Below are 22686 nucleotides of genomic sequence, written 5' to 3'. Positions count from 1 at the left end.
CGCATTATATACATATTACCCTCTCCATTTCCCTTATCTTTCTTCCAGTTGTCTTTTTGTTCAATTTCAATACGCAAATTTGAAATCAATATCTTCAACAATGCATTGTTATAATCAATATTTTATAACTACAAACAAAATTCCACATCAATATACATTTTCATCAATTTATCAAAAAAATATTTATGCCTAAAATCTCTCTTTCTTAAAACAGTAAATTCTAAATGAGTTAAAAATGAAAAAAAGTAGAAGAGATTTTAAATCAATAACAACACTTGTCAAATATGAAAATAACAAGTGGTCATTGGTATTTTCATACCTAATGTTGATAAAACCTCGAAACAAGGTATAAAAGCATCAATAATCTTGTTACTCTTGTACCAACATGAGGTTAAAAGTTCTAATAATATCACTCGTGAATGTCATATTTGACAAGAGCTGTTATTGGCACAGACTTCTCAAGAAAGTAGAAATATAAGCGATTCGACAAGAGCTTAAAATATGAAATGGAGGGACATATGTGGACTTTTATTCACTACTAGCTCGTATTAAGAAGACCACATACGCGTTAATCGGGCTAAATTGGTAACATCATCATCGTCAAATAATAGGCCAATATGCACTTGGCAACTTGGCGTGTATCAGTATGTATGACTCTTTCGCAATCACAAACCAAAAAAAAAAAAAAAAAAAAAAAAAATATAAAAACCAAATAAACTTTCACATAGATGTGATCACCATTACTCTCATTTCACCCCTTTATTTTGCCGTCTCTTTTCTCTTTCTTCTTCCTTTGAAAAACCCCTCAAATAAGCCGGCTACAGTATCCAATTGAATGAATTGATCATCTTGATTGAATTTGTATTCGGTTGATTATAGATTGAGTCACTAATTTATCTGTATTTTGTCAATAGTGGGTAATTGAAGGTTCAATTTTTCTGGGGTTCGATTAATTCAGGTGCACTTGACCCAATCACTTGTTCTATCAATTTTTGATCTGATTCTGAGTTTAAATTGGTGGGTTTTGATCCAATTTGGGGATGAACTTCTGGGTTTATGATTAATTTTAGTTTCTGTGAGAATTTGATCATCTGGGGTTGAATTGGATTGAGTTTTTCAGATGGTATATCAAAATTCTTCTGTTGATCAATCTAGTGCGATGACAGTTTCAATGAGTCTTACTGATACATACATGAAATCAAAGCAAAGCAATCAGTTTTCGAAGAATCGAAAAATACCCAATTCATCTAATCATCAGAATTCTTCTAGTTGTTGTGAATCTCGTTTTGCTGTTCTTGATATGATTATGTTGATTTCTGCAATTGGGGCAATAGGGTTTTTGCTGTTTCCCTATGTTAGTTTTACATATATGAAAGTTGCTGAGATTGGTGCTTTAGTTTGTTCAATTCCGAAAGATGAGATATATGAGAATCCTGTTATTTATGGGTCATTGGCGCTTAGTATGGTGTGCGTAGGAATGGCTGCTTGGGGGATTGTGATGTGCACGACTCGAAAGTGTGGGAATTCGGGTTGTCGTGGTCTTTGGAAGGCTGCTGAATTTGATATACAGCTTGAGACTGAGGAATGTGTAAAGAACTCGAATTCAATGGCAAAGGATGGTGTTAACAGGGGTTTGTTTGAATTGCCCCGTGATCATCATCGCGAATTGGAAACTGAGCTTAAGAAGATTGCACCCCCGAATGGAAGGGCTGTTCTTGTGTTTCGCGCTAGGTGTGGATGTTCTGTTGGTAGGATGGAAGTTCCCGGTCCGAGGAAGGCTCGAAAGATCAAGAAATAGATTGTGGTTGTACTCTTTGATTCATGAATATACTCAATAGAAAAGTTGAATAGCACAGAGGTGTTTGTTTTTAAATAAAGTTGATGCTAATAAGTTGTAAGAACTACATACATACAGTTGGTCATGGTTACAGTGGTAAAAGAACTATCTTTCTTAATTATCTTTTAATATAAGCTCATGATATTTGTTTATATTATAGTGTTTATTGTTTATATGCTGCTCATTTTTTCATTATTCCAAGAGTTTGATGTTATTACTATCTGTTCTGATTCCCTCCTCTTACTACAAGATTATGATTTTTTTTTTCTTTATTTGTGTGTGTTTCGGTCTCAATGTTTGCAGAAAGGCTTGTTCGTGTTGAATATTTTCGTGTTTGGTGTAATTCAGTTTCATTGTGGTTCGGATTGAGGAAGAAGCAAGCGAAAAAAAACTCATGCTTTTGGTGCAAAATCAATTTGAAGTTTTCTTCATTTTTAGCTCCCTTGTCAACTCTATACATAAGACATGCTGTAAAGTTGTGTTCTACTATAGTGTTGTTTAGCTGTCACATTCTTCAAAACCAGCTTGTTTTTGGTTTGATCAAAGTGTGGTGTTCAGGCAACCTTTACATTAGTCTGTATTAATATATAAAGGATTTTGCACTGATAAAGAATTAAAGAGAATCATTTTTCAGATTGATCAGCCTCTGTCCTGTTAAAGTTTTTCAGTTCAAGACATCTTGATTTCAGTCTCATGAACTACTGTGTCCGATCTTGATATCATTCCAATGCGGGTGCTTGCTTAGTATATGCCTTTTGATACATGTGCTACTCCAGGGCTTGTAGCTTCAGCAATCCATTGCAAGCATGTACAATCTGTTTTCTCAATGTATATGCCTTTTTGTACACGTGCTTGCTTCGTGAGTGATTTACTTGAATGCTATGGAAGATGATGACTATTAATGTGTCATGATTGGAAAGTTGTGTGACTTTTCATCTTGGTTGGAATTGTATAATTCGGAAGTTGCTGGTTCTGTAGGTTTTATTGGATGATGGAAGGTCAAACAGTTCTACAAACATGGTATTCTGATTTCTGAATATTACTTGTCCTAACATTTTGCACTCACTTTTTTTAGCTTGATACTGTCACTCTCTTAGGTTGTTACAGCTATGGTTTTCTAGTTCTGGTACACTTATGATGGTTTACATTGTTATTAGTACAAGGATTGTTTTTCAATATAATGGTGAAACTGTCCATACTGTTGAGTCATGAGTTATCCTAGCTCCAGTTACATGTCACATGTTTATGATTAATAAAACAGATACAGTGAGAAGTAATTGGCAAAAAGTGTGCATAAAGGATCGTGCAGGCATATTGCAGAACCTACCGAACTAAGCTCTAAACCACCAGGTGGGTTACTTCATGAACTTAGTTCCATTAACATGCACGTATTGTATCAAGGTTCATGTTGAAATTTCCACATATATTACACAGGAATGAGAACCTTTCTGCTCATTTTTTTTCCCTTAAATGAGGTATATATTGACTGCAGGATATAAGGCCGTGTCCATTCAAGCTGCTGGGAGAAATATACGCATTAATCCAGGCATTACTGAATGCAAAGGTAATCTTTCTAACTTTGTTTAATGTTTACTACCGCTCCATGATTATAAAATTAGCCTTTTCTTGGCAACAACATAAGTACTTCATGATTCTCAGTATTCTGGGTCATTATGGTGAGGGATTCTTCAGGCGGAAACTGAGATAATTTTTTTTCTCTCTTGTCAATTAAATTTTTTAATTTTTTCCTTCATAAAGCGCATTTTGAAACTAGGCTTGACTTGTACTGTAGGATTTTTCTTTGGTTATGTGACTAATTGCATGTAATGTTTAAATGTCTGCCAGTTTCCGTAATGATAAGTCCATTTGAGTTTTTAACATACAATTTTAGACAGTCCTTACCCTAAATAGTAATATATTTGTGGAAGTAATTTTTCCGGAGACATTGGTCCAGCAAACAGCAGAAGATATTTTTTAAAAAAATCCTTTTCTTGTTTGCGTTATAAGATGCCATGTGCATGATATAGTTTTCTGTGATAATTCTGATGTAGATTCAGGAATCATCTGTCATCTGTGATAAATCTATATATAGATTCGGGAATCATCTGTACGATGTTTGGAAACTTCATTAAATCCGTGGGTTAGGCTACACTCTACCAACTCATCAGTTTTTACAAAAATTCATTTGCTTAAGGATTATAGTGGCGGATCCACGATATTTAGGTATTGAGCTAAGCCAATTACTTTTTCTTACAATAGTAATTACCTCTATGGCCAGTCGGCCAGCAAAGATGAGTTTTATGTAGTACTCCTGTACGCCGTATTATCTTTCTAGGATTTAAATCTCTATATCTAAAATCCTTTAGTTGGAGGATTTGTTGAAATATTCAAAATTTAGAAAGTACTTAATTAGTCCATGAAGCATATAAGTTTAATGGTTTAGGCACAAAGCACCAAAGAGCATTTTTTCAGTTCTGTTGTGCCAATTTGTCAAACTGCTTTCGTTGTGTTTTCGCATATTAGTTGGAAGATAAGATAATACACAAATGATGTTGATGTTGGTAGTCAGCAACTCAACTGATTATGCCTTTCTAGTTTGGTGTTTGATTGATGTGGACTGCCAAAATATAACTTGCTTCTAACGCTAAAGAGTATGCAGTAAATGGATGCGAAAAGTTCATGCCGAGTGATAAAAATGGAGCTGATCTCACCCTTGTTTGCATTGTATCTGATCTCACCCTTGTTTGCATTGTATGTGGTTGCCACCACGACTTGTTTTTCCTAGGAAGAAACTTCGTTGTTTCTATTTCTGTCTTGGAGAGATTTCTGAGCAAACATACTGTCCTCAAGGCTTCCAATCGTCTTACAGGTTTTGTGCAAATTTACTGCCCTTAATTCTACTAAAGGCTGCTCAACAATCTTTGTAGCATATATGTTTGAATTTGATCATATAGCCTTGTGCTTTTTGTTCAAGATGAATTAAGATTTCTCTCCTCGTTTCATCGATTGGGTCAGTAGTGAATGTAATGTTCTGAAGTTAAAACTAGTTCAACCCCTTTTTAGTGCTGAAGCTTTTCTTTATTCTTTATAATGGTTTGAAGTGATCTCGCCCTCCTCCGGTGAACAAAGCCCGGCTATGTAGTGTCTTCACATTTATGTACAAAGCCCCCCTTACCCTTGTTTAACCCTGCAGCACAAGTTTAAGGAGAGGAAAAGTTGTTTTTCTTATAATTAATGTACCAACATAAATTAAGGAGAGAGAGGAGAGTATGAAAAGAGTTTGAGACAATATTACATTATAGGGTTTGAATAGGATAATTAGGTGCACGTAAGTACGTAACATGAAAATGAAAATCTTATATAGTAACAGAGGTTTAAGGAGATCTCTCAAAATCCCAATCTTCAAATTTTAGCCCTCTACCTTAAAAAATACAATAAAAGGCCAAGTGGGTCAAGTCATTACTTATACGAGGAAGTGCAAATGAAGGGTTGTGAGGCACACAAGTACACAACCCTTGCCTAACAACTATTAAAAAATAATAAAGGTACATGGAATAGAGAGATAGGAAGTGTGAAAAAGGTAGTGTATGTGGGCTCTATTCTTTCTTGTCTTGTCAAATATGAATTCACGTGCAAAAGGGAGAGAAATTTACGAGAACCAATATAAGTGAAAGTGTATTAACTGGAATTATCAGAAAGCCCAATGAGGCATTTCTAAATTTGCAAGCGAAGTGAAATTCTCACCCTTGTTAGGCACCCCAAATGCGGCTTGTCGTTAGCCATTTGTAATGCCTCTTATTTATATTATCCAAAAATTAAAAAGCAGGATTTTTTGACTTATAACAGTACCACTTTTTTTTTTTTTTTTTTTTTTTTTTTTTTTTTTTTTTTGAGGAAATGAATTTCACTACCACTTAATGGATGTCATCCAAAAAACCATTAGTGGACCCCACCAAGTATACGTGTCACTAATCTAAAGGATAATTTTTTTTTAAAAAAGAAAAAAATAACTAAAAACCTAACCCAGCCACCAGGCCCACCACCGGTAGCCCTTACATCCTACCACCGGCACTACCCCCCAACTACTGCCTAGCCACCACCAATGCTCACCCCGTCACCTCCACCCTCCACAACCAGCCCGACAAACCCCATCGTCCACTGGCCACGCCGTTCGACCTCGAGCCCACAACTTCTTAAACCTTAACCACCACCAAAAATGGCCACTAACGGTTGAAATCGGCCGGTTTAGGGCCTGAAGTTAATTTTGAGTTGTTATTTTTTTTTTTAATTCTTCTTTATTTTAACCTACAGTGACATGTGATAGTGTGGATTGTACTTAACAGATTCCATCCAAGAATCCGTTAAGTGGGGGTGAAATTCATTTTTTGGTTTTTTTTTTGTTATGTTATACTAAAAGTTTTTAATTTTTTTTTGGTGGTGTTATAATAATCCATTTTTGAGCTTTTTTGTGGTGTTACAAGTAAAAAAAAGCCCTAAAATTTTTAATGCTAAAACAAGTTAGCCCACTTAATGACGTTTTTAAAATTTATTATTATTATTATTATTATTATTATTATTATTTTTTTTTTTTTTTTTTTTTTTATTTTTTTATTTTTGACAATAGCAAAATCCTAAATTAATCATAAACTAAAGTACACATTAGAACATCAGGGGTAGAACCATATAACAACTTTCTATTCGAAAGCCATACAATTTCGGTGGGGTAGAACACTTTCCTTTTTGAGCCACTCATCCTGCAAAACAAAGAGTTAGTAAAAGCAGAGGAAGTTAAACTTCTTAGAGAATGACTTTTCCTTCTAGTTCTCAAACGACGAGAGGAAACCAATAACATCAAATTCTGAGAAGAGGAATTGTTGTGGCTTGCAGCAGACTTCAATGGGGAGCAGACTGGAGCAACTGGAAGGGGCACCGACGTACTTTCACATGATGACACTTGATCAACCATATCTATGGTCGAATCTTGCGCCAAATTTGGAGTTGTTTCACACCTATCATGCCCTTTCACAGGAGGGTGACTAATCTCCATCGGTGTAAAAACTTCTTGAGCTTTAACATAATCCATCTTCTTTGGAGGATCGAGTACTCGAATGCTAATAAAATCCTTCTTAGAAGAGCAATAATAGTGTAGTGTTCATCCCTTAGAAATCGCTCCATACATTACTGGAGTGAGATGCAAATAGGAATCAATACGTTTTCGGTTACAAAACCGATAATTGACCCAGTAAGATTTGGGTTTTTTGTTTCTGAAGCTGACTTTAGATCAGAATTGTTATCAATAATGTTGGGCCTATGATCTGGATCGATAGGGTTAACTTTACCCTCTTCTGAATTCAAAGATTTGCCAGCAACATCCTTTTCCTTTTTGGTGATATCTCTTACACTAATACACCTAAGAACACAACCATCTCCACCTCCATCTCTTTCCTTTCTTTTCCCCTTTTTCCCTAACTTCCTCTTTTCTTCTTTCTTCCCAATTTTAGCGTAATATCTAAACATTTCATCCTCTCTTGTAACTGCAAGTGCATCATTAACAAATTCCGGAGATCAACCCTATAAAGTGGTCACCTCCTTGAGTTTTTGTTGAAACTCTTTGTTGGTGGGATCAATCATAATCGCTTGTGCAAGTTCCATGAAAGCTAAGTCGGGTTTAGTGAGCTCTAAAGCTGTCACCACCCTTCTAAAGTAAGCTTTCACATTAGAAGTATCATAACACAAAACTGCAGAACACAATCGACCCACCTTGTCAAAGTTTTTCTCTTTGACATAACAAGCACCCAAGTTCATATTAAGAGACACAACTAGGCTCAAAAAACTGATTTATCTTCATCATTACAGACCGTAACAAAAGATAAGATCTTGAGTGCAAGAGAGTACTTTGCAAGCGCTAATCCCATATTACTGTGTTTGTAGAAAGTGTTACCTTCATCTTTCAAACCCCTAACAAAATCCAGAATACCAAAAGGATTCTCCAACTTCCCAACTAAAAGTTCTAGTTTATGAGAAGAGATATCATCTTCTTCAATATGAGCAATACATAAAACCTCGCTAAGCTCTTCAAAGTTATCCATAAAACTTTAAACAAAGACAAACTTAAAAACCAAACAACTAGATACTAAGGAGGTGTTTGGTATGGAGTTAGTATAGGAAACGGAATGGAAATACATTAGGAGGGGAAAGGGTGGTAACAAATAGTGTTACCCTTACTAGTTGTTTGGTACATCAAAGGAAACGGAAACAATTATCACCATTCCGTTTCCTCTTGTTTGGTATAACAAACGGAAACAAAAAATAAGAATGAATAATACAATATTGTCTATGCTCATATTTTACGGGTAAAAAAAAAATAAAAAAATAACCTAGATAAAAAATATTGTCTATGCTACATATTTTACGGTTAAAAAAATACAATATATATATATATATATATATATATATATATATATATATATATATATATATATATATATATATATATATATAGCAAAGTTGGCACTCATTAATTATCCAAACATTGACTAATAATATGTCCATCATCATATGAATAATCCCAACACATAACTTGTATTGCTCAAGTTGCAAATGTTCAACAAAAAAACAAACACATGGCAGCAACCAAATGCTACTTCTTCTTAAGAAGATCAATTGCATATTGTTTTTCATGTTAAATGGTGCTTGATAGAAGATACGAAGCTTATGTTCTTCCGCCATGAGAATAGTAGCAACCTCTAAAGCTTCGGATGGAGAAATGTCATCTAACTTCATCACCTCGTCCAATACCTTGTTCACCTTTTGATCCATCCTTTGCTCCCTTTCTTCCGCTTTAGACCATGCACTAGCCATAGTCCCAAGATTAACATTGATATTTTCAAATATCTTTCCAAAATTGTTGGAAACATCATGGAGGGAGGCCACCAAATCATCATCATCATTCCTACACAAACTCTTCAAATTTACCTTGTTCTTTCCTTTCACCTTAACCTCCTTCACCTTTATAAAGCGTTTTTCAAATTGAGTAGTAGAATCACTTGTGGAATAATGAAATTGTAGAAGCCTTCACTTTTGCCATTTTTGAAGGAGTTATATGATCATCCTCTATCTTCACGGGGCGTTTTCCGGATTGACTTGTAGAAGAATAAGTGTCTGAATTAGTAGAAATCACATCATCTTCTTCATCACTCTCGACAATCAATGGTTGCTTATCAATCTCTTGATCAATACCTTCTATGGCATCAATGAATGACTCACTTACGTCTTCGGTAGCTTTGTCTTTTGCATATATTTCTGCTAGAGTTTCATAATGAACGAATGGAACTCCAAACAACCCCTTAGCTTTTTTATGAGTTTGCCATATAAGAGAATGTAACAACTCAAAACATGAAATTCAGAACTAAACTAGGCAACTGATAAACTTGCAAAAACAGCTAATAATTAGGCAACATACTAATAATCTGTACAATATGCTGATATCAAATTCTCTAATATCAAATTGATTTCTATGCTTTCTGGCATACAATTTTCATGCATTTCAGAGTTTACTTTTATGCTTGTAGCTTTGTTTGTTATATTAGTGCATGCAAAATAGTCAAATTTGATGTCAAACAACTCCAGCATAGCAATGCAGCCTTTTCTTCATTGTTTTTTTTTTCTACCTAATAGTACTTTATTATGTGTTCCCTTTTGTACTGCTTTTGCTGCCACAATACCTTAATCTACTTTGCCATTAAACATTATTGGTAGATAACAAAAAAAGTCCATTATAGCAAAAAATTAGAAGGAAATAAAAAAAAGTCCAACCTGCATTGATATATTAAACAATACAACATAGTCAATTGCTGCTTGCTTGCATACACCAATATAAAATAGAAATCAAACATTAAAAATATATACGAAGTATAAAAATTGCACATGTATGGCTAAAATGTATGTAGTATAATCCATCAGTACATCAACTTAGACACCCTAGTTATAAACTAAGATAGCATTGAGCTCGAAACTATTTCACTAAGGTGTCAGATGGCTGCTGAGTTTAGAGTCTTTCTCTGATTTGTTCAAGTCATCTGTATATTAGTGAGGTAAAAAATATGGTTTAACCAACAGCTACACTACACTGATATAAACATTACATTAGCAGCACAAAACACATCCTTTGTTTAACACTGCAAAACTTATTTTATTCAGCATACATCATCAACAAACTGAATACAACAGAAGCACCACCACCCTAGCTGAACACCTACCCCTCTCCCCCTGTCACCTTTTTTAGATCATTTACATGGCATGAAACACCTAAATCAAGCAACATATTATGACAGAATCAGAAACTTAATTAACAACCAAATTAATGCAGAAGCAGTGGCAGTGAGTTAACATCAATTTCAGAAGAAGAAAAAAATGAGCAAAGAGGAATGAAATAGCAGTTCATACCTTCACCCATTCATCGTACACGACCTTGTCTACTTGCAACAATTTCTATTAAATGGTATCTTTGACCTCTATATGGAGCAAGAAAGCCCTCACAATTCGTATATCCCGCATCAACTAAATAATAATTACCTTCAAAGTTATTAAAGAAAAGGATTACTACCTACCAAAACTAACAAAACTTATACACTCACAAAAGAATGAGATTCACTTACCTTGAGGTACCCTAAAGCGGTTTGGTCTAGAGAGAGCATTGCGAAGCACACGCATATCATGGGCCGAACCTTCCCAACCAGGAAGAACATAAATAAATTGCATATTGGGTGCACAAACACCCAATACATTCATAGCAATTGTTCCTTTTCTTGTTCTATACTTTGGTCGTTCTTGTGAAGGCACATTTACATTAATGTAAGTCCCATCTAATGCCCCTAAACAATTCTACAAAAATAGGAAAAATATTACTTACAAACAAGCAAAAATAAGAAAATCCTAGTAAAATTTAGGGGCTTAGAAAAAACCAATACCTTGAAAGATTTCCACCTTTCATCTTCACAATCATCCGATATTGGCGTGGGATATTAAAGTAGTACTTCATGCAACTTGAGAAAAGCCCTTAAACAAAGGTGAAATTTTCGGCTCACGGTTTCTCCACTTCTAAAGAAATATTGTCCAATACACCTATTCTTCTTATGGTGAGCCAACGTGTATAAAAACATGGCTACGATCTCTTGAAGCGACATGTTTTTTGTTCCACTTAAACCCCCAATGTCTCTAAACATCTCACAAATAATATTGAAAGTTCTTCTATTAACGCGAAGCTTACTCTTGCATTTCACATCACTCTCTCTATAAAGCCCTCCCAAAACTAACATTCGTAGAAATTTTTTGTTTATTTTCCTTTCTTTTAATTGAACACCCTTTATTGTAACAACACACATCATATGCCACATCCAATACATCATCAAAATAATAATAACCATTGAAATAACTAGTTGTATTTGTTTAAGCTTTTTCTTCCTTATGGAACGCATAAGTCGAGGCATTGTAGAAACCTTGAAAAATCAGTCCAAAAAATGTACAATAGTATTAGTATACACTTTCACAAACAACATCATTAACTAGCAAATAATTTCTAAAAAAAAAAAACCCATATGATGATAACACAAGCAGTAGAAAAATTCAGCTTCCATTCAAGTTCAAAAGCTGAAAAGTCAACTACTACATCAATACCATCAAATACTACATCAATACCATCAAGTGCCTTGACTCCAATCCACCAAAAACAAATTCAATCACCTAATCACATTTCCCGAAATCAAAATTCTTCCAAACAAATTCAAATCTCAATAACTCACATCAACAAACAAATCAACCAAAGAGCTATCAAAATCAATCCAACAACATTAACCAACAATCAATCAATACAAAAACTACTTCAAAAACTACTATCAACTACTTTGTATTCCAGGAGCTAATTTTGATACTTCTAAACTCTTTAACTTTTGCAAGATATTGCCTTATAGAGTTATAGCTAATTAACACTCCACGACTACCTTGTTGAATGCTAAAAATCAGTTTATATGTTACTTTGATTAAACATATGTCGATCAAAACCCTAAAAACTACTTCAAAAACTACTATCAAATGCGCCTATAATCAATCAATACAAAAAAACACAGAAATAAATCAATTACCAGCTCAAAATGAACCACGAAAACAAAACACATCCGATCTGATAAAAAAACGAGTAAGTAATTCACCATAGAAAGCGAAATTGATATCGTATAAACCCTAGAAATTGAACAAGCGAAAGCAAATAATTTACCGTACTTGAGATTATAGAATTCTGTAAATTTTAGGTAGAAAATTGAAAATTTTGCAGCAAAATCAGGAGAATTGCAGTTTTCTTAGGAGAATTTTCAGAAAAATTGTTGAACGAGGTTGGGAATTCTCACGAGAAGAGTTGAACGAGAGGAGAGATGAGAGAGAAAACTTTGTTTTCCTGTGTTAAAGTCAGGAAATGTTATTTGTTTCCTCTTACTTTACTCTGGAAACAAAATGATGGAAACGGTTAGAGGCAATAAATGGTTTTTGTTTCTTTAGCCATTAAACAAACACATTGTAAGGGAAACGGTAATTGATTCCGTTTCCAACTCTACCAAAAACCCATACCAAACACCCCTTAAGTGTCAAACTGATAAACAAAGAGCACACATACTTCTCCATAACTAAAACAACACATACCAAAAAGTCATCACGAAAAAAAAGCTGGCAGAAGGATGAAAGAAGATCCCAACGCCGCTGCACCTGCACCTACACCTACACCACTGAGAAAAAGTAACTTTACAGTTGAAACGCTAATCCTTTAAGCTGGAAGGTCTACAAGTAAGACCAAAAAATTCCCCCAAATTCGAAAACCAAACCCTAACCCTAACTTTTCTTCAGATAAATTGGAGTGTTTGGGATCGCTAGGAGAAACTACGATCGTCGATTAGTCGTGAGGCCATCAAGAGATGCTCGCCGACGACCTTAGATGAGCACCGATGCTGCTTTGGCAGGCGGCGGCAGGGGAAGCTTGAAGGGGCTCTGTTTTTAGAGAGAAGAGAGAGCGTTTAGGGGTTGGAAGAATATGATCAATTTTTTCGCTAATCTAATCTAATATCAAATCACAAATAAATAAAGCCGGTCTCGCAGCCAGGCCACAAGAAAGCGACACTTAGCATTCTAGTTTTTCGCCAAGTGTCGAGCCACGTAGACGATAAATAGATACTATTGTGATTAGATTAGATTAGATGTCACGTTAGATTAGATTGGATAGATTAGTTTAGGATAAAAAAGTATACATAAATAATTTATAATTTTTTTGAATTTTTTTAATATTTTTATAGACAATAGAATTTTACTTACAGCAGAACACACCACATATTATACTTAATATGAATATTCAATTAACAATAGAATTTTACTCCTATATGAATAACCACGTAATTATAATTATAAATATGGTCATGTATCATTAATTTTTTTAGTCTACCTTTTGAATCAAGTATTCTTCATATTCGGTTGTAATATTTTTGTGTATGTTTGTGATTTTGTTAATGAAATTAAAGAAATAAAAAACTACTAAAATTAGGACACAACAGAAAATGTACAATACAACGGAATCTTGAAGTGAATTAAGATCAATGTTAACAAGGTCTTAGAACTTTATGGGGTTTTCACTTAAAAAGCATTTAAATAATTAGTTTTTATGCTAATCATATTATTTTTTTCAGCTTATTTTAAAAACAATGAAAGCAATATATGGTAAAAGGTACCACTATTCTGCATTATCAATAGGGTTTATTTGACCATATTTAACATTCAAAGCAAAAGTTTTCCTAAAACTTTATCAACAATTTGGGCATTGCCCGGGCACAAAACTAGTAACTAAATATATAAAGCTAAACTCTTAGCCAGGCCACGAGATAGCGACACTTGGCGTTTTAACTTTTTGCCAAGTGTCATGCCACATAGGCAATAATTAAGTATTAATATGACACGTAGAATAAAAATATTGGATAGATTTAGACAGATTTTGTAAGATAAAAAAAATTAGTTTAGAGTTTTATTTTCAATAAAATTTGGATAGATTTTTAGGAGAGATTTTTGGTTTATAGTTTTATTTTCGATAAATGCCAATATTTGATATGTACAAATTAATTTATAACCTTATGTAAAAAAAAAGAAGTTAAATTATTACTTTCAATAATTATTATCTTATGTAACTCTTTAATATCATTATATCCGTATTAAAGAGTACTTCAAAGTAATCCATTAAATTCTTATATGTGGATGGCCACACTGTGTGGCCAGCTATTATAGGGGTTACTTGGTCAGTATTACAAGGGTTACTTCGTTAGTGTTACAGGAGTTACTTTGTTAGTGTTATAGGGGTTACTCGGCCAATATTTTATAGGGTTACTTGGTCAATATTATTGGGGTTATTTTATATTTTTACAAGCGGTCACATGATATATTTTAATAAGTGACTTAATAATGTACTTTAAAAATATAATAATCCATGAGTAGCAAATCTGAATACATAGATATTTGGCATTATATAAAGGTATTTATTTTTAAATTCAAGAAACAACCCGAGCATTGCCCGGGGCACAAAACTAGTATAAATATAAAGGGGGTTTTTTCTCGTATTTTTAGAGAGCCATGTAGGATTAAAATTTCTTAACACGCCATGTAGGATTATAAATTTTAGTTATAGCCAATTAAATAAGAGATTTGTAATTTCTTTTAGAATTAAATAATTCAAATGCCACATAAGCTAAATTGGCGAATGAGATTTTAAAGTTTAAATTAATTAAATATAAATATTATATTTTGATATTAGGAATTTTGTCTAGATATAACGAATGAGAGGAAATTTACAACTTATTTTAAAATATAAATATTTAAATGATATTCTATATATAACGAATAAAATAACAAATTTTATCACATACGGAGTACATACCAAAGATATTTATTTAATAAAAATACAAACAAACTGTGTATCGCATGGACTTCATCTAGTTAATACTATAGTAGGTTTTTTTTAATTTTTATTTTATTTTTATTTTTATTTTTTTTTTAGCTTCTAGCTAGGACTATAGAAAATTCAATGCTCAAATTTTACGCACTTCATGTTGAAATTAAAAATAAACTCCTAAAACTATTTACCCTTCCCACCAAAAAAAAAAAAAATTACCCTATTAATGCACTAGGTGTCTCACCACCAACATTATCATTATAAATTTAACTAGTATTTAGCCCGCGTGATACACGAGTTTATTTCTAGCTAATAAATGTTTTTTAATTAAAGAAATGTACTAGGGTATTTGGATTGTTCTTAGATTTTTTTTATTAAAACATGTCAACTATAAATTGTATTTTATTAGTAAAATAAGATAATGAAATTTATGAAGGTTTTATGTCTTCGTCAAGTGCAATTACTGGATATATAATACATCAAATTATGGAGATAATTAAGTTCGTTTTTTTGGGTTGTTTTATCATAGTTAGAGGTACTTACAACCTTTGAACTAGTAAAATAGCCCAAAGCCCAATTAAACGGATCCTATAAGGTCACACAAAGAGCCTAGATTGAGCATAAGAAGAAGAGACCCATGTTGGGCCTCATCCATCTAGGTGGCCGGCCATGTGGAGTGTTTTGGAAGGTTTTGGGCTTTCTAACCTAATCTAATTATAATATAATTATAAATGGCCTAGGTGCCTGGGTTTACATAATACAATTTACTGTTAATCAAGCTCGAGGTAGAAAATATGAAACCCCAACCCCTCTCAAACTCTCTCTTTCTCTCTCTCTCTCTCTCAGCTCTCTCTCCCCTCCTTGCGCCGGTGTGTGTACGGTGGTGGTGGTTCGTGGTGGTGTCGGTTTTCCACAAAGGTGGTGATCGTGGTGTTTTCCCTTTATCCGACCAATCTAGCATTGGTGGACGACTCATTCGAATCCCGTGGACAAAGTAGAGGAGCAATGCTTGGGGCTCTATTCTCTCCCTAATTGTCAATCAATTTACTACGTGGAAATCATGCTTTAAAGGTATAATAATGTGATTCTTGTGTGTTATGCATGTAATCTTGGTTTAGGTGTGTATGAATAGAGATTCATGAAATTCCGCATATAGTACCTAAATCACTACAATTTATACTTTAAAAAAAAAGAACAAAAAAGTAAAAAATGAATTTTGGAAAGAAATTTGAAAAAAAAAAAATGAACTATAGATAAAGTTGAGAAAATTTACTTGAAGTTTATACAGATCTTGATAGTAATGATTTTTTAAAAATTATTTGAAGTAAATTGTAGATTTAGGGTGAAACAAAGGAATAGTAGAGAGAGTGATGATAAAGAAAGAGTAAAAAGTGAGGGAGGTGATAAACTATTAAAATTTTGTGTAATTGAAAAATAATACGTAGTATAATGAAATTTATAGGAACCAAAATACATAAATGAAAATTAATCATTGTATTTTTGAAGTGATTGGAAGCGTTTGGGATAAAGAAGATTTTTTAAATTTTAATCTTTACACTTTTGTTGAAACACAAAAAAAAAAAAAATTAAAAAAAAATTAAAAATAGAAAAGCCAGAAGAGGATAATTAAGTGTCCTTTAAACTTCTGGTTTTAAAATAGTAGTATGGTGTTGAGGTAAATAATGTTCCTTACCAAAAATTTAAATACTTTATCTTGTTCTAAAGTATTAGGAGGCTGCTCCTCGAGTTACCGGTTTCAAAGACTGATAACCTTTTTAACGTAAAACAAAACAATAAGGAAGCTTTCCCAAAAGAAGTAAAACAAGTTAGACTGCTCAAAGAGACGAGTAGATAAACATATGACAAAAGATACAAATGTATTCCATTAAGTAAAGGATAGAGTCAGGTCTACAATTGTATAAGTTGAAGGAGAAGTTACCTCCATGATCATACAATTGGAAAAGACGAACTATCTTCAATACATGCTAAGAGATGAACTAAACTATTGCTTGGCTACTAAGCCAAGGGAAACTACAAAAGCTAAGAAGAAAGCTTAAAAGAAATGAAATGCTTGTTGTTGATTGATTTGCTAATGTATGTCTTCCTTTGATCCTTGCACTTATATTTATAGGCGAAATGGAAAGGTTATGGTTGACTCCCATAACTGTTGTACGGTTATGTCTCTTGGTGCCAACACTTCTTCAAAAATTAAAAATATCCACTTACCTTCTAAACCGCCTTTGTTTATTGGGTTTCTAAGTGATATTAGCCCAGTTCCTTTTGTATCTTGACTAGTTAAGACCAAAAATCTTTTACTAACTCTAAGACCCATTTTACTTGGTCAAAGTCAAGAAGGTCAAATAAAAAGTCAAAAATCTGATTTTTGGGTGTAACATATGGATATTGTCTTTTTCGCAAAAATATAAAAACAAAAATTTGCCAAGAATAACACGACCTTTCAACGATCTTCCAAGAATGAAACGACCTTTGGATTATTTCAAAATGGAACAACCTTTAATACACATCTGCTAAAAATGGAACAAATAACCTGTTTACAGGTAACATTTGACATGTGTCACATGTGTTATTGGTTAAAACATTTTTATTTTATTTTAACATTTTTATTTAATAATAATGATTTAAAAAAACAAAACTTAAATTAAAAAAAAATTTAAAACTTAAAAAAATTGAAATTAAAAAAATAAAAACAGAAAAACCCCTTCCCCTTGTCGGCAGCAAACCCCCCACCACTGCCGGCGGCCAGAGCCCCCTACCCAATGCCAGTGGTACCCCTTCTTGACCCATACCGACCACCCAGCTCCTCAAGATTGAATGAGAGAAGAAGATCTTCAAGCTGTTTTAGCAGGAGAGAGGACAAATAAAATGAGGATTTTGAGGTTTTAGGGTTTTCGGGTGGTGGTTCAAGGGGAAGGGGTGGAGACGGCCGACGAAGGGACGAAATGGTGTAGCCGACACGGAGGAGGGGTTTCAGGCGCCGATGGTGGTGGCAGGGTTGCTGCCGGCATGGGAGGAGGGGTTTTCTTTTCATTGTTTTTTTAATTTCAGTTTTCTTTTAAAAAAATTGTTAAAAAAATTGACCAATGATATTGTGACGCGTGTCACAAGTATCCTATTAAACTGGTTACCAACCAGTCACGTTCCATTTTTGACAATGTATGTTAAAGGTCGTTCAATTTTGAAATAATCCAAAGGTCGTTCCATTTATGGAAGACCGGTGAAAGGAGGTGGTATTTTTGGCAAATTTTCTAATATAAATAACATTGTCAATAAAGATTAATTGTATTAGAATAGGAAAATCTTAACTGACCCGATAATTTGTAGAAGTTAGAATCTTGATCATAACCTGACCCAAAGCAAATCACATCCAAAACTTGAATCGAATCGATCTGAGCCAAAACGCGATCCAAGTGTAGTGGAGACCTGAAATGACCTAACCTAAGCCCGATTCCATACGCCTAGCTGTTGCGTTTACCACCTCTAATATCCGTATTATTTCTCTATCTATCCTTGTAAATAAGTAAAAAAATTTATAATCTTTTCAATAACAAATATACAATAGTTTAATACAATATAAACGAACGAAGGAGTATTTTGTAAGGCGGTTACAAAACTAGGTTATCCCAGGAAAATATAAAATTTTGATTTAAAAAAAAAGGCTAATTTGACTTTTACTACCACTAAAAAGCAGCACTTTGTCTTTTGCACCTATTGAAAATTTTAATTTATTTTACCACCACCGAAAACACAAAATATGGATTTTACTACCACTTAACGGTTTCAGTTAGGGTTCCGTTAGTGGTTAGACATTAAATTTTTTTCCTTGATTTGCGTTCCGAAAAATGTTCCGTTAAGGTTATAGGTCATCATTATGGTTCTTAAGAGTCCAAATTGAGCTTGAAATTGGCAAAAAAAAAAAAACTTAAGTGCCTCGTTTTGAATATAAAAAAATGTATCGATTTACGTGCAAGTATTATTTTGTCGTGAAAATTGCTTGGGTAAGGTTTAGGGGGTAATTTTAGTCCTTTAGAGTCCAAGATGAGCTCAGAATTGACAAAAAATAACGTAAATGTCTCATTTTACGTGTTTACATCAGCATTATTGAGCTCGCAGTTGACATAATTAGACACGCAAAACGAGATATTTACATAATTTTTTTGGCGATTCCGAGTTCAATATGGTCCCTTAAGACCTCAAATAACTACCCATAAAACCTTACCCTAGCAATTTTTGCAGGGAAAAAAAAAGTTGCACGCAAATCGATACATCTTTTGAAACGCAAAATGTGACATTTACGTTACTTTTTTGCCAATTCCGAGTTCAATTTAGTTCTTTAAGGGCCAAAATGACACCTAAAACCTTAACGGAACATTTTTCAGGATGCAAAATTGAGGGAAAAAAATTAAATGGCTAATCACTAACGAAACCTTAACTGAAACCGTTAAGTGGTAGCAAAATCTATTTTTTGATGTTTGGTGGTAGTAAAATAAAGTAAAATTTTAGATAGGTAGCAAAAGTCAAAGTTGTTCTTTTGAATGGTAGTAAAAGTCAAATTTTCAAAAAAAAAAAAATTGTTAGGAATAATATGACTTATGGCCGGTCTTCCCAAAATTAAATGACCTTATTTTAAACTAGGCTTTTGGATTTTACAGCGTACGAGCTTATTATTGGTGTTTTTTTTTAGTTTGTGTGATTTTAAATAATGAGTGTTATGTGTATGTAAAGGATAAAATGATAAATGGGGTAAGATACTTTGTTGAATGTAGAGTATTCAATTATTAAATAATAGCATATAGACACATGCCCCTAATCCTCTGGTGACGAGATTGTCATTGGGGGAGAAAGTTGCTCTGCCTTACAAAGACATGTTAGCTGATCTAGGAGTCAGTGTCTCGATGCCGAAGTCACTGGTCATTGAGTGGGCAGGTGATTACTGATCGTTAGTTATTTTGTGAGCGGTCTTTATTTTGCATCTAATACAGTCAATGTGTTTATTAGAATATGACTCTTTAACAATAATTTGTTTATGTTTCTTTGTTTCTTATTCAAAGTAATAACATTTTGATCTATATATTCTTGGGATAGAACACCAATCGAGGAGCAAGACATGCATAATATTTTAAATTATTTAATCAATTCCTTTAAACATGATAAATAATTTAAAATATTCAAAATGTGATATTTAAAATCAATTCCTCAAACATATTTTATTTATCAAACATGCATAATATTTTTAAATCCATTCAAACATAATTTCACATAAACGTACCTTGATTTTGAATTTCAAATCAACACTTTGCACTTTCGAAGTTCGATCATGAATATACCTTGCATACAATTAATATAACGACAAGGTTATCAGAACATCTATAGATATAAAGCCTAGTTTATGTCCATAGACTACAAAACTCTTAAAAAATAATAATTTAAATAAAAAATTATGGTTTTGTAATAAATATATATATTTCAAAAAAACTAACCATGAGGAAAATAAAGGGAGAGGATTAGAGAGAATTGAATTCGTGTTGGAACGAATAGGCGGCAGAACTTGCAGAGGTCATTACCCTTTCAATATAACTCCGAATTGGGTGCTTCTTGAGCATAACCTCAAGGAATTTTCAAGAAAAACAATCTTTCATGAAACATCAAAACCCCAAAAAATGACCAAAAGTGCCCGACAATTGGCTTCAAATGTATACGGGATAATATTTGTATGAAAAGACAAGAAGAAAAGTAGGAAATTAAAATATTCAGGAAAAAGAAAAATAAGAGAGAAGAAGATAATTGGGTTTTGGTGTGAAGAATATGATAGGTATGAAGGGGGTATTTATAGTTGTAGGATTACAAGAATTATGGTAAGCTCATGAAGGAAGAAATATGAAAAGTGTTGATTTAAGGTAATTAATAGGATAGCAAATAAAATTAAGGCAAGTGCTTGCTTGAAGAATAAGTAGAAAATAAGTTATGGAAAGTGTTAAATTGTAAGATGATCATGAAAATAGTTTAAGGAAATAAAATCTTGCTTGGAAAATAAGTGTAGGGGATTTAGTATTAAAATGTATATGATCAAATATAAGGAAGATATTATGTAATGAAAATAGGAAAACTTGGGAATTTAATTAATTTTAGGTAAGATGATTAAATAAAATGAAACCTATTTTATTTTCCTCATAAAATCCGAAATTATTAAGCTTCCAAAACTCATTTTTATTTTCCAAATTTTCGAACCAAATAATAAAAATAAAATCAATTTTTATTTTCTAAAAAATCTAAAAAATTTATTTTTTAAAATAGGAAAATTCCTTTAAGAAATTTGGATTAGGTAATATAATTATATATTTTTAAAATCAGTTTTTCCATATTATTAAAAATATCCAAAAATTATATACTTTAAATACATGATTTCAGTTTTTCTAAATTAATTGAATGGATAATTGTTTTTATCCAAAATTTAAAATAATAAATAAGATTAAAATATATTTGGTGCCAAAATTCAAATACTCTTTTGAATCCAATGCAAATAACTTGTTAAATTACCAAAATACGCTTTTAAAGAAATATTTAATAATTAATTAATTAGGAAATACATTTAAAAGATACGCGATATTACAATATTGATGAGTGTCATTTATGCACTTAATTGGTAGTATTTTAGGATGTTTTTGGTTTCTTTTTATAGCTTTCTTTCTCCCTTTTTACCTTAGTTTGTCTTTCCTTTGCTTATTTCATGTTTTCTCTTATATTGTAGTTTTTATTGTGCTTTCTCCTTTATCTGTTTTTCTTTCTTGATTTCTAGGTGTAAGGTGAATCCCAAGACTCGTCACGATGATTTTCTGGTTTGGAAAAGACTCAAAGTGCAAGGTGGAAGCTCATACATAGTTCACAAGGCAAGGAATGGCTAGCTCCAAGACTTGGTGATTGCGCTCTCATGCTGCGCTCGCATAAGATTTTGATGTTGAACCCACCGTAAACTCCATTTCGGGACTTCCATACCTAGTGTCGATCACAAGGGGTGCACCATATTCTTCAAGCGCACACAAGGAAAATGCCCCGCTCCAGTGGCGCTGGCGTGCACCACATATGCGGACGCACAAGCTTCCTTCGCGGACGCGCGACCTGAGGTCTTTGTTCCGTACCCAGATCTTTGCGGGCGTGCAAGCTCGAGAGAGGGCACGCCCGACCGGGTCTATTTTTGGACTTTTACCTTATTTCCTTCTAGTTAGTTACACTATAAATAGCTTTTCTTCTTTTTTTTATAAGGAAGCAATTTTTAGAATTTAGTTTTTAGGGAGAGAAAGTAGAGAGAGAAACACTTGGATTATTGATTTGTACTTCAAATTTGCTCTAAACAAGCTTGGATTTCCTTCATTCAATGATAATTAGTGAGATTTTCATTCCTTAATTCTTCTCTATTGTTTTAATTCTTGTTTTGATTCATGTATGATTTTTTGATTCTTAATTAGTTGTTTGATTACTTGAATTTCTCCTTGATTAGTTGAATATGATGATAATGATTGTGATTTACTTAGCTTTGTTCTTCAATTTTATATGCTTAGTGAGTAGATTCCTTGGTAGGGTGAAGGTGAAGCATACATGAGTGATGGATGATTGTTAATTAGGGGATTTTGATTGATTGAATGTTGTAATTAAATTGATTTACAGAATTGTGCATGTTTTTGGCTTGATAGGAGTGATCAACCTAGATTTCCAAACTAGATTGCATTGTAATTCCTAATGACATGACCACTTGATTTAGGGATTGCATTTATTGATTGATTTTAAATTGTGATTCTCCTTGATTTTTCAATCATAGAAGAAACCTACCTTGACTTATAGGAGATAACCTTTTGAATTCTTTCGA

The 22686-nt window shown here is 33.1% G+C and overlaps 1 protein-coding gene across 1 annotated transcript; it reads left to right on the top strand.

Moving 5' to 3' along the window:
- Positions 1-453: 453 nt before the first annotated feature.
- On the top strand, positions 454-2479 carry LOC110730387 (uncharacterized protein At5g19025-like). The gene is made up of 2 exons (XM_021910176.1): positions 454-1933; positions 2141-2479. The coding sequence occupies exon 1, from the start codon at positions 1121-1123 to the stop codon at positions 1796-1798; it is 678 nt and encodes a 225-aa protein (XP_021765868.1). The 5' UTR covers positions 454-1120; the 3' UTR covers positions 1799-1933; positions 2141-2479.
- The last annotated feature ends 20207 nt before the right edge of the window (positions 2480-22686 follow it).

Source organism: Chenopodium quinoa, unplaced genomic scaffold (assembly GCF_001683475.1).
Source record: "Chenopodium quinoa cultivar QQ74 unplaced genomic scaffold, ASM168347v1, whole genome shotgun sequence".
Taxonomy (NCBI): domain Eukaryota; kingdom Viridiplantae; phylum Streptophyta; class Magnoliopsida; order Caryophyllales; family Amaranthaceae; genus Chenopodium; species Chenopodium quinoa.
Note: the sequence above shows the minus strand (reverse complement) of the source record. Positions and strands in the feature narration are given on the sequence as shown.